Source organism: Phocoena phocoena, chromosome 1, assembly GCF_963924675.1.
Source record: "Phocoena phocoena chromosome 1, mPhoPho1.1, whole genome shotgun sequence".
NCBI lineage: Eukaryota > Metazoa > Chordata > Mammalia > Artiodactyla > Phocoenidae > Phocoena > Phocoena phocoena.
Genome location: NC_089219.1, coordinates 151,435,564 through 151,448,355, shown reverse-complemented (window position 1 = coordinate 151,448,355; position 12,792 = coordinate 151,435,564). Strand labels below are relative to the sequence as shown.

The 12,792-nt window shown below is 49.7% G+C and overlaps 1 protein-coding gene across 1 annotated transcript; it reads right to left on the bottom strand.

Moving 5' to 3' along the window:
- Positions 1-7,179: 7,179 nt before the first annotated feature.
- AVPR1B (arginine vasopressin receptor 1B) lies at positions 7,180-12,209 on the bottom strand. The gene is made up of 2 exons (XM_065871315.1): positions 11,267-12,209; positions 7,180-7,508 (listed from the first exon to the last, which is right to left on the bottom strand). The coding sequence occupies exons 1-2, from the start codon at positions 12,207-12,209 to the stop codon at positions 7,180-7,182; spliced, it is 1,272 nt and encodes a 423-aa protein (XP_065727387.1).
- Positions 12,210-12,792: the final 583 nt, after the last annotated feature.

Sequence of the window (12,792 nt, the reverse complement as noted above, 5' to 3'; positions counted from 1 at the left end):
CTTTTTAAAAAAAAATAAATTTATTTATTTAATTTTTGGCTGCGTTGGGTCTTTTTTTACTGCATGCAGGCTTTCTCTAGTTGCAGCAAGCAGGGGCTACTCTTCGTTGCAGTGCACAGACTTCTCACTGCGGTGGCTTCTCTTGTTGCGGAGCATGGGCTCTAGGTGCACAGGCTTCAGTAGTTGTGGCGCACAGGCTTAGTTGCTCCGTGGCATGTGGGGTCTTCCCGGACCAGGGCTCAAACTCGTGTCCCCTGTATTGGCAGGCGGATTCTTAACCACTGCGCCCCTAGTGAAGTCCCTAACAATATTATTTCTTTCAATCTATGAGCACAGTATATTTTTCCACCTCTTTGTGTCATCTTCAGTTTCTTTCATTAGTGTCTAATAGTTTTCCAAGTACAGGTCTTTTACGTCCTTAGTTATATTTATTTCTAGATATTTTATTCTTTTTGATGCAATTGTAAATGGGATTATTTTCTTAATCTTTCTTTCTGATAGTTTGTTGTTAGTGTATAGAAATACAACCAATTTCTGCATACTAATTTTGTATCCTGCAACTTTTCCAAATTCATTGATGAGCTCCAGTAGTTTTTTGGTGGCATCTTTAAGATTTTCCATGTGTAGTATCATGTCATCTGCAAACAGTGACAGTTTTACTTCTTCCTTTCCAATTTGGATTCCTTTTATTTCTTTTTCTGGTCTCATTGCTGTGTCTAGGACTTCCAATACTATGTTGGTTAGAAGTGTTGAGAGTGGGCATCCTTGTCTTGTCTCTGATCTTAGAGGAAATGCTTTCAGCTTTTCAGCATTGAGCGTGATGTTGCTGTGGGCTTGTCATGTATGGTCTCTATTATGTTGAGGTATGTTCCTTCTATAACCACTTTGTTGAGAATTTTTGTCATAAAGGAATGTTAAATTTTGTCAAAAGCCTTTTCTATATCTATTGAGATGATCAAATGACTTTTATTCTTCAATTCATTAATGTGGTGTATCACATTGATTGATTTGTGGATATTGAAAAATCCTTGCATCCCTGAAATAAATTTCACTTGACCATGATGTGTGATCTTTCTAATGTATTGTTAGATTAGGTTTGCTCACATTTTATTGAGGAGTTTTTCATCTATGTCCGTTGGTGATATTGGCCTGTAATTTACTTCTTTTGTGATATCTTTGTCTGTTTTGGTATCAGAGTGTGCCTGGCCTTGTAGCATGAGTTTGGAAGCATTCCTTTCTCTGCGAATAATTTGAGAAGGCTAAGCATTAATTCTTCTCTAAATGTTTAGTAGAATTCACCTGTGAAGATGTCTGGTCCTGGACTTTTGTTTGTTAGGAGTTTTTTAAATTACTGATTCAATTTCATACTGGTGATTGGTCTGTTCATATTTTCTATTTCTTCTTGATTCAGTCATGGGAGAGTGTACATCTCTAGGAATTTGTCCATTTCTTCTAGGTTGTCCATTTTATTAGCATATAGTTGTAGTAATCTCTTTTGATACTTTATATTGCTGTGGTGTCGTTTATAACTTCTTTTTTCATCTCTGATTTTATTTATTTGGGCCTTCTCTCTCTTTTTTCTTTACAAGTCTGGCTAAAGCTTTATCAGTTTTGTTGAAGCTTTTCTTAATGGGGAAAAAGAGATTCTACTGATTAGAGAGGCAGAATGAAGACTAACCACTACCAAAGTCACAACAATGACCCCGTCTTTGCAAACAGAAATAAAACTCTACTTTTTATTGATCTCTTTTTAAAAGAAAAAAAAAAAGAGAGAATTCAAGAGTGTGCTGAAGAGATTCAGATAAGTTACAGCACACCCAAGAGAGACTGGGCGGAGATACTGCTGAGACAGTTCCCACACCAGGAGAGGGGACAACTGCAGTAGCATGGACAGAGCACCTGCTTTCTGCAGAATTCTGGATAGGCCCTGGGAGTTAGGAGGATCAAACACAAAAATAAGACTTGAGCATGTGGATGGGGTCAAGGCATGTATGACCTAGTTGTGGGGACAGGCAAGAACACGTACAAAACAACATGTGACAAGGGAGAATTAACACAGAGCAATGAAACCAGAGCTCATCAATGTTTAAGTAGATTGGGTATAAGAATGTTAAGATCAGGTGGGCCTGATCAGAAAGAAACATCTCAGGGCTTCCTTGGTGGCGCAGTGGTTGGGAGTCCGCCTGCCGATGCAGGGGATGCGGGTTTGTGCTCCAGTCCGGGAAGATCCCACATGCCGCGGAGCGGCTGGGCCCGTGAGCCATGGCCGATGAGCCTGCGCTTCCGGAGCCTGTGCTCCACAACGGGAGAGGCCACAACAGTGAGAGGCCCACGTACCGCAAAAAAAAAAAAACAAAACTTTGAGCACAGAAAGGAACATCTCAGAGAGAGGTGGTTTCTGACCTCAGTTTAGGAAGAAGGATGGACCATTGATGGATAGGAGAAGAGGCAGAAGGAAAGGGAGCAGGCCTGACGCAATGGAGGCACTCAATAAATTCTCCAGGGACTGACCTGAACTGAACTCAGAAGCAGTGATGACACTTGGGAGCAGGATGTTGATGTCAGAGAAAACAGAGACAAGAATGCCACTGACCACCTGATTAAGGTCAATAGTGAACTTCTGCTGTGATTGGCTTCAAAAGTATGACGTTCATGGCAGATAAGTATATCATAGAGGTTAACATCAGCACTCACCCCAGTTGCTTATAAGGGGAAGGCATTCTTGGCAACTGCTGTTTAAGAATAGAGTTGAAAGTGTGACTCCAAGTGACTTACAGAGGTTTGACTGACCATCAGTGGTGCAGATGACTTAGATGACCTGGTAAGTGGAGAGGAGGACTGCTTTCACATCCTAAGGAGCTTGGGCCCATAAGCTGATGACTGGGGCCAGCTAACAGTATGACCTGACCCTCATTGCTAGCCATGTTACTAGAAATAAAACGGCCTTTTGTTTGTGATACCTGTGTGAGCTTAAAGGGTTAGCTGCCTAAATCTGTATAAATGGTTGCCTGTACGAGTAGTCACCATCGTAAGAGCACAGCTTCTGGTACAATGAAATCACTCTCTCCCATGTTGTATGTCATCAGAACCTCCAGGGAAGAACCATGCTGCCCCACTCTGGGCTCCTCTGTGGATAAGGACTGGATAAAATCTCTCCAAACCTATCTTATACCTAGGTACCGATAAACTGATTTGCTACTGGCAACCAGTAGAAAGTTGATTACATGCCAGTGATGAACTGGGAATACACAGTAGACTAGAGTAAATGTGACCTGTCTTCCATGAATTTTTATTCTAAAGGAGCAAGCACCCAGTGCTCACCATAGAACTGAAGCAGAATTCCGTGAGGGACACTAACTTATTGGCCAGCAAGACCCACAGGGTGAGGAGGTATTTCATGCTCAACACCAGTGGGATATTTGCTCTCAGATCAGGACAGTCTTCCTGGTCCAGAGGGGTCTCAAGAGGCCTTCTTACCCAAGCCCCTGGCCTCTAAACTAAACACATTATAATTTCATCGTTGAGGTCCCCTAGCTCTCTCATACACTCACCCTTTCAGGAAGGAATTTCTATATCAGGCCCTTATCCTGCAGAAGGATATCCCCTTGTTCTTTGCCCCTCCTTGCCAAATACATCCTCCATAAACTTAGACGAAAAGAATTGCACGTCCAAGTATCTCAACAGAGCTGGTCAAATGAGAGATCAAGACTCTAGAATTTGAAGGAAAGGTAGTATGGCATAAGAACTGGAAGACCCGTGTGACTTTCCCAGTAGGTCCCTGTGGGTCATTACTGTTTCAGACACACTTTCAGCTCCACACTGCCACCGTGTGGCCCCAGGGCAAATCCCAGGTCACTCTTGTCTCCTTTTCCCTCTTAAGTGAATGTAAGGGTACCAAGAAGGTGGCTCCCCGCCCCTCAACCTTGCCCTTGGCCCTGCCCTGTTCAAGGAGATCACAGTTTTATTTTAGCTTACATATCCCATTGTCATTGCCCACAGGAAACAAAGATGCCCAGAAATCTCCTGGTTATTAAGTAGTTGTATTGGTCAATTTCAACCACGTCTGGGTTCTGGACCCAGGAGTGAGTTGCTGTGGCCTAGGCTGAGGCTATAGCCCCTGGAGAGATAAAATACCTATTTACATACAAAAAACACAGAGCCATCTGTAAAATTACTGGCCTGTACCAAACAACATAAAAAGCCATTCTGAGAAATGCCCACAGTCAAGCGGTTAACCTCCTCCCGCCATCTTCTGCCCTGCCCACCCCCAGACCCCTGCTCCCACATGGGTTCCACGGCACTGAAGTACTGCATTTCACAGGGCCCACAGGACGGCATAAACATTTTACAAAATTGCTCAGCCCGGGGACAGTATCGCTCAGTCTTTCCTGGGGTGAGCTGTCAGAAATGAGGATGACCCAGAGAGCACGGGACCTCCTTCTTGCTTCCCACAAGGCCCACCTCCCTGGACCCTATCCGAGGCCCTGGTGCTGGCTCTGAATACCTGTGAGAGCTTCCTACAGGGACGGCAAATGCCATCATTCCTAGATCCAGACAGGATCCTGCCATCTCCTTCAGGAGCCTCCTAGAATAGGCTCCTAAAGCCCCCAGCCCAGTGTCCAGCTGTTCCCCATTGGCCTCATCATAGGACAGCACTAGCTTTCCGGAAAAGGTCAATTGCAGCCTTTCCATGGGAAGAAGAGGGAGGGCCCCAAACCACCACCACAAGTAAATCCGCCCTCATGCGATGCAAAGCTGGAAATATAACTGTGGGATTATGGGCTACTCTTTGCTAGAGTAGGCATGGAAGGGGCTCTAGTCAATCTTGATTCCAGGTCTCTTCTCGCCTCCCTACTGTACAGTCTCCTGGGCCCAGTGCCCTGGAAGTCACCCACTGGATGCAATCCCGAGCCAGGCCACTATCTTCTCTAACGTCAGTAGAGTGTTGTATAGTCTACAGCCTCACATTCGCGCCCTCCCAACAAGGCGGGTGTTGTTATTTCTATTTAAAAAATGAGGTGCCTGTTGCTCAGAGAGATTGGATAACTTGCCCAAGTTCAAACAGGTAGAAAAGAGGTGAGATCAGGACTCAAACCCAGGTTTGGGGGTACAAGGCCGGTATCCCTTGTGCCTCCCAGTCATCGTGATGAGCAAGGATTTACTTAGTACCTACTATGGGCACCAGGGTCAGGAACTGTGGTCTGAAGTGGAAGCAGAGGAAGGAGCAACTTCAATAGCTCACGCTGGCATGGGAGGCTCCTCAGCCCAGCTCCATCAGGACAGATGGACAGGGAAGAAGTGGTTGGACGTCAGGGACTGACATTAGCAACAGGGTGCAGTGAAGAGAGACAGTGGGTTCCCACATCCACCTTGAGCCTTGGTCTCATTAGGGTCTGTGTCCCGCTCTCCACTTCTCTAGTATTGAAGGGCTGCGGTGCTTTGTTCACTCACAACACTCAGCTTAGGTTCTTTTCTTTTAAGGAAGCCTAATGAGACTTCTTAGAGCTAAGTGGCCTCTTAAAGAAGTGTATCCCCAAAGCCACAGTCACTCCTCAAAACTTCCCTAGGAGTGGAGGGCGGAGAGTGACTGCTCCCTGGAGCGCTCTCAGGAGCTCTTAATTAGATCAGCAATCCCTACGTTAATATGGGCTCATGTGTTTAGTATGGTTCAAGAGTTTACAAACCACCTACACACGCACAGTCCTATTTGACCCTCATAAGGAAGAGAGCAAGGCCATTGGTGGTGGCATGGTGGTAGAAGCAGGACCCAGTTCTCCTGACGTCAGCTGATGGATGGTCTTTCCACCATCAAGACCATCGCTTTGAGTAGAACCAGAATCGTGGTGGGGAGGTTATTCCATGGTATAAATCCCACTGCGGATAATGAGGTGCGGGACAAAGCCCCAGATTCTACCTGCCAGGCTCTCTTGGCATCAGCATCACAGAACTGAGGGCAAAAGTGGACAGTACGGCCAAGGCAGGAACCAAAGTCACCAGAATTGAGTCAAAGGGCATAAATGTCATTGTCATGAAAATACAACAATTCTTCCAGAGCCTACTGGTTAGAACGTCCTTAGAGAACGCTTCTCCAGTCTTGCAAAGTCATGAAAGTTTCAAGCTGAGAACCACCTTAGAGATCATCTCTGTTCTACAGGTGAGGAGCTGAGGCCCAGAGAGGGAGGTGACTTGCCCAAGGTCATACAGATACCCCACGGCAGAGCCGAGTTTCCAGTCCTGGGCTCCTGATTTGATCACGGCAAGCATGTGATTCGTGTGGAAGCTTTGAGGAGCCTCAAACAAATCCAGAGCCATGACTAAGTCACACTTTCTCAAAGGATGTCTCCTCTGTGCATCCCCAAGAGGCAGGAGCCATGTGGACCCCCTGAGGGGAGGAGGGAGAGCGACCAATCCCTGCTGCCTCCGAGGCTTCCTCCCACTCGGAGTTTTATTGTGACCATATTCATCTCCTCCTTTCCTCACTCTTTCTTCTCACGCTCACCCCCCGTTGGTCATTCCACTGAGAATATGCAATACTCTGCCCCGCCACCCACCCTAACTCTAAACGAGGTGCGTGGGGAGAAGAAAAGTAGTATTTGCAGAGTTTTTACCAGTTACCAGGTGCTGTGCTAACCCTGCATTTCCCTTCGGTAGACAGGCGGGCATAGCAGGCGAAGTCCTCACACCTATTCACTTTCTTCATTAAACAGTCCTCTGTCTACCAAAAAACCCCCCCAAAAAACAAAAACTCAGAATGCAGACAGGGTCCTTCTCACAGGTTTTCACTCCTTCCCTCTCCTGGTTGAACTGGGATGTGCTAGTCAGGTTAGGATGAGACAAACAAGATAGGAGACCAGCCTCTGAGTCCCTGCTGCCTGTGGACCCCCAGACAGGACAGCCCTAGGCCTGTCAGATCCGGGGCACCACATCTACCGCACGTGTGGTTCCCAGACACCCTGTGAATATGGCAGGATCAGGGAAGCAGACAGTCTGATTCTCCCTGACTCCCAGCATGTGAGGTCGGGAGCAAACGACGGCAGCTGTGTAACCAAGAGGAGCAGCCATTCTGGCCTCCTCGCCCTGCCTCAAACTGGGCTCCCCTAACTCCAGCCCTGTGCTCCCAGCATTTACACCCAGTGCTGAGATGGGTAGAGACCCTCGCCACACTCCAGGGAGTGTTCTCTAAAAGATGCTGGTCTCGGTGATGGTGTCCCTGTCCACCTGCTCTTCATCCTTCAGTGGATCTTCGGGCCCCGGCCTCTGGCTGAGTCTGGGGCTGAGGCTGAGGGTGGGCAGGCCACTGGAGCGGGTCAGCAGCATGGCGCAGCGGCTGGATGGGCTGCCTCTGGAGAGCTGCCTGCACATCCTGGACCCCGGCCCCCCGCAGCAGGCCAGACGGCAGAGGGAACGCGGCCACAGGTGGCCGTTGAAGCCCATGTAGATCCAGGGGTTGCAGCAGCTGCTGAGGTTGCCCAAAAGCATGGAGATGGTGAAAGACACATTGGTTGAATCTGCCAAGAGAGAAGCACAAGAATTTTAGACCTGGGAGAGATTCCCGGTCCCTACTGATCGGAGAAGGAAATTGAATCCCAGAGAGGACCTGGGACTCACATGGGGTTCTGTAATTAGAAAGGAATACAGCTCGGGCATGAACCTGGGACTCCTGACTCCAGTCTTGCCTCACTGATTGATTTGTTCGTTTTGTACTACAGGGTGATGACAGGATCCAAGGCTTGCTCTGAGTTGACTTTAGAGGTGCAAACATAGTCCGAGACAGGACCAGCTCAAATAGGAGACACTGTCTTTGTTCCAAAACCTCGTTCTTGAATCCCCTAATGGATGTAGAGCTAGGATGAAGCAACTTCTATAAAACATTCAGGAAAAATAACCATGATTCTAGCCAGGTTCAGGCACACCTCCATCCCCACTTATGTCATAGATACGGGTGCACATTGCCCTCCGAATTCCGTCCTCCTTGACCCCTAGGGGTCAGTCCCAGTCATTCTGTCATTCAGTCATCTTGCATGTGAGTATCAACTGTGCCAGGCCAGTGATAGGGACCCGGTAGGGCGATCAGTGGAGCCTGACAGTCCTACAGGTCCCATGATGTCATCTCCAACTGTGCACCTTCTAGGTACAGGGCATCCAGGCATCCCGTTCCAGACCAGTACTTGTTCTCTGTCATCAGAAATTACATCCAAAGAATGCACCATCCTTGGCAGGTGGGGGAGCTAATTTCTCTCCTGGGCAGTCAAAATGTGAGAGTTCAAAGACCCTGATAAGATTTCTTCCAGATACAATACTCTTTCTGAAAATGAAATGAAACTTATGACAACAGGAAAGCTGCTGGGATGGGTCCCGTCCTCCTGCTAGATGCACCACGGCTACAGTTATAGCATGGGTTGCATACTGAGTTACCCTCCTCTTCAGTGGAGGCTGTAGAATCACTGAGCACAATGCTTAAGCTAGAAGGAACCTTAGAGGTGGAATCACCAAATACAACGTCAGAGCTGGAAGGAACCTTAAGGGTTATGGCATAGACTTGAACCTAGGTCTTCCCTCTTCAAAACATCAATCCTGCACCCTGCCACCATTTCAACCAACAAACTGAAGGGCAAAGCTCAAGTGCCTGCTCTGTAAAGCACCATGAAATCTTCCGATACACAGATTCCTCATGCGCCTCTCCTGAGGGTATGCTCTCCAGTGCGGTACTCATAGCCCAAGAGAAGGGAAGATACAGGGTCAGAATGTTTGAGAGAAGGCTTGAATCATAGAGTTAGAAAGCTGAAGACACCTGGGCCTGGATGGGCAGGTCTAGGGCACAGAAGTGAGGGCAAGGAGGGAGCACCTGTAAGTGGAGGAGAGACCATCCTCAGCAGCAAGCACAGCCTCCTTCAGGCTTGTCTGGGTTCTGGCCTGCTCCCCAGTTAACTTAATACCCAGGGGCTGCAGAAGACTTGGGAAGTTGCTTTGGCTAAGGGGTGGTATTCATCCTGTCTGCTCCATCGACATATATATGTAGTGCCTAGACTCGGCCCGAGACTTAGGGGTTCCAGAAGTTTCTTCACCTGGGACGCATCTGTTTGATTTAGCCCTGTCTGAGCCAGGCCCGGTGCAGGGGCTGGAGATGGGCCCGGAGCATTGGAGTCCGCAGAGGCTTCACTTCTCAGCCCCCGAGGGCAGATCCACTACTAGTCCTGGCCAGCCACTGCACTTCATTCTGATGGAAGCGCAGCTGACAGTAGTCGGGGGCAGGGCCAAGGGCAAGGATACAGACAGCTTCTCACCAAAGACTCAGGGACAGGCGGCCAGGAGGCTAGTTTGCTGTGGAGGAAAACCGGGTGTACTGGAAAGTAAGTCTAAAGCAATGAATGTCAGCCCGACTCAAAGGTCCCAGAGGGCTTCCAATTTTCTGAGGGAGCACATTTTCTGAGGGATACTTAGTTCCTTGCTTCACACTCAGTGAGGCTCTTGGTACGTGGTCAGTCACTCTATACATGGGTCTCTGGGACAGGCTGATGATGACGGTGAGTACAGCAGGCGAGCAGGAAAGCCTGCACCGGCTGAACGGCAGGATCCCCATCTTCTTGGAGGTTCCTTGATAAAGGGGGTGAACGGCCTTCTCACCCCTGGTGACATCAGCTCAGCCGTGATCGTTGTGAAGAAAGCCATGCCACGGTTAAAGCTTGGCCCATAAAGACCCTGATTCGATTCCTGGCTCCATCCCCTACTACGCAGTGGCACTTCAGACCAGTTATTTCACCTCTCTGCGTCTCAGGTTACTCAGATGTAGAGAAGGTCACCCCGAAGTAGCACAAGGCCCGAATGTGCTTGGCACTAGAAAGCCCTCCTTCCTTCTATTCTGTGCTTGACTAGAGCAGGGAGGTCCCTACAGGTGGTTAGGATCAATACGCTCATTGCTTTAAGGGTAATTTATAAAGTCTCTGGTCCAGACTGGTGTCTGAAAGGTGGTTAAGAAGGGGTATGACGGGACCGTAAGAGTTCAGTATTGCTGTCACACTTCTCTCACAGAGTTGTGTTAACATCATGAACAGCCTTCCACTTACTTCATCTCTCCAGAAAAGCAAGCATTTGACTTACGTGTGTGCTAGGATAAGCAAAATGAGATTAGAAACAAAAGCACAGGGAAGGGGGACCACTCCCTAAGAGCTGGTAGGAAGTGGTAGCCAGGGTCTGCTGGCCAGTGAACCCTCTGGAAGCTTCCAGAGGAAACTGTGTACAGGGCCTCCCTAGGGCAGTCACATGCTGCACCCATTATATACCCCAAGCTGTGCGTAAGATGTGATGCACCGCAGAGGACACAGTCACCCCTCTTCATAGACTCGTCCCCCACTCTTCTTAGGGGAGCAGGAACAGATGTCTTTGAATACCACTCTCCAACATTTTGGGTGCCCAGACACCGCATCTACCTTTCTGAGGACAAGTTCACCCCCAAATGGCCTGACCGTCTGGCAGTGTCTAAAACTTAGGAGGCTGCCATCTACCTCACTCCAAAAAATGACCAGAACAAGGCCTTCTATGTGCCAACCGGAACACGGTCCCATTTTGTTTTTCACGTAGGAGGAACGGCCCTCTCCTCACCACTTTCAGAGCCAGGGTTATGGGGGTGCGGGTGGGGGGCAGGAGGATGTATTGAGGGAAAAAACAAGGAGGCACCAGGCTTGGGTTCTACTTTTCACTTTGCTGTGTGGCCTTGGGCAAGTCGTGTTACCTCTCTGAGCCTCTGCTTGCTCATTAGCAAGACAAAAGTGTTGAACTTGAAATTTCAGGGTTGTGCACCAAGGCTAATTCATTGAAAGTGGCTGTTGTAAAGGAGTTCAACGTCAAATTTAGTTGCAGGGGGGAAGAGTGCCAAGAGACGTAGTTCATGGGCCACAAATTTCCATCCTGGATGGAATCATTTGAAAATCCCTTTCAAACATCTAGCAAACTACCAGTTGCTTGGCCAAATCTACTAATGGTCATATTTTTTTAGGGCCAAAGAGTATTTTAAAATGTTTACATTAGTTACCAAAATTTTAAAAGATGGAAATTCACGCCAAAGATACTCACATGGCGTCTTTTGGCTGGAGGGGGGTTGCAGCTGTCCCTTTTCACATGGGACAGGCGCCATCTTTCCTAACTGCTCATTTGTTACCTATGTGGCCTTGTGAGCCATTGTGACCCTGTCCTAATACTCTTGTCCTCTCCTCTCCGCATTTTTCCACCTCCTGCTCTCACATCACCCCTCACCAGACCACACACTTGCCTTCATCAGGAGCATTCTCGTCCCACACAGACCACATCTGGACGCTGAAGAAAGGCGCCCAGCAGGCGATGTAGGCCAGCACGATGACGAAGGTCATCTTCACTGTTCGGATCTTGGCCCGTGAGATGGTGTTGGTGCCGCTGACCCGGGATGGCAGCCCCCGTGTGGCTGCAGCTGGGGCAGAAGGAGGCGAGGGCCGGTTCCGAGTCCTCCAACCCCCTCCTTCTACCTTCCAGGCCCCAGTCTTGACTTTTAGGTTCTTACAGATTTCATGGCAGATGAGGCTGTAGCAGGCCGTGAGCATGGCCACAGGCAGGATGAAGATGGCCAGGGTGGTCCAGGTGATGTAGGCCCGTGGCCCCCAAGGAAAGCGGAAGTCTGCCCAGCAGTCCAGCACTCCAGAGCCCTGGATCACCTCTCGTAAAGAAAAAATGAAGACTTGAGGGAGGCTGAGGATGGCGGCCAGCAGCCAAGGAGCTGCAATGAGAGGGTAGGTGGACAGGCTGGGCTGCTGGAGGCTGCACAGGGGGTGACAAATGGCCAGGTAGCGGTCAAGTGTCATGGCCAGCAGCATGTAGGTGGAGGCGAACATGCTGAGCACCTGCAGGTACTTGATGGCCCGGCAGAGGGGGTCGGGGCCCTGGAAGCGGTAGGTGATGTCCCACAGCAGCTGGGGCAGCACCTGGAAGAGCGCCACACCCAGGTCCGTCAGGGCCAGGTGCAGCACAAACAGGTGCATGCGGGAGCGCTTGCGGCCTGCCTGTCCCACTGCCAGCAGCACAGTCAGGTTGCCCCCTGTCGCCAGCACCAGCACGGTGGCCAGGACGCCGATCTCCACCTTGGCCAACTCCTCATCCCGGCCCAGCCAGGGTGTGGTGGCATTGGGGACAGAGAGGGTGCTCCCGGGGGCGGGGCTGGTGATCAAAGGTGGCCCAGGATCCATGGTGGAAGTTTGCTGGGAGGGAATGGGAGGAAGGAGAGGGATGGATGGAGAGTGTGAGTGTGAGTGGAGAGGTTGGTTGAATGAGATGGAGTGGGGAGGGGAAGTTTTAAGATGGAAAAAAAGGAGAAGGTTGGGGATGACAGGGAAAAGGCTGAAACTGGATGGCAATCGTTAAGAAGACGGGGATAGAGAGGACGATGGAGAATGAGATAAGGAAGGAGAAGATGCTGACCCCGGAGAGGGGAGGGGGAACCCAGGAGCCAAGGGAAGGAGGGGTCAGGGAGGCAAGGTGTCAGGAAAGGAAGAATGGATGAGGCTGTGCACGGTGAGGCCTCTGGAAGGGAAAGAAGGCTGGGGGAGCTGGCACCACTCCCAAATCCACCCCAAATCCACTCTCTCCAAACTTTTCTGGAAGCGGAAAGCGGATGTCCCTAAGCCTGCTTGTTGGTGCGCTCCCGGCCATCGGTGTCGCCCGCCGGCCTGGAAGCCCCAGCCGAGCCCACGCGCCCCGGCCGGCGTGCGGCGACCAGCGGCAGCTAGAGCGCAGCGGCTCGGCCGAGCGAGTTTTATGCTCTAGCGCAGC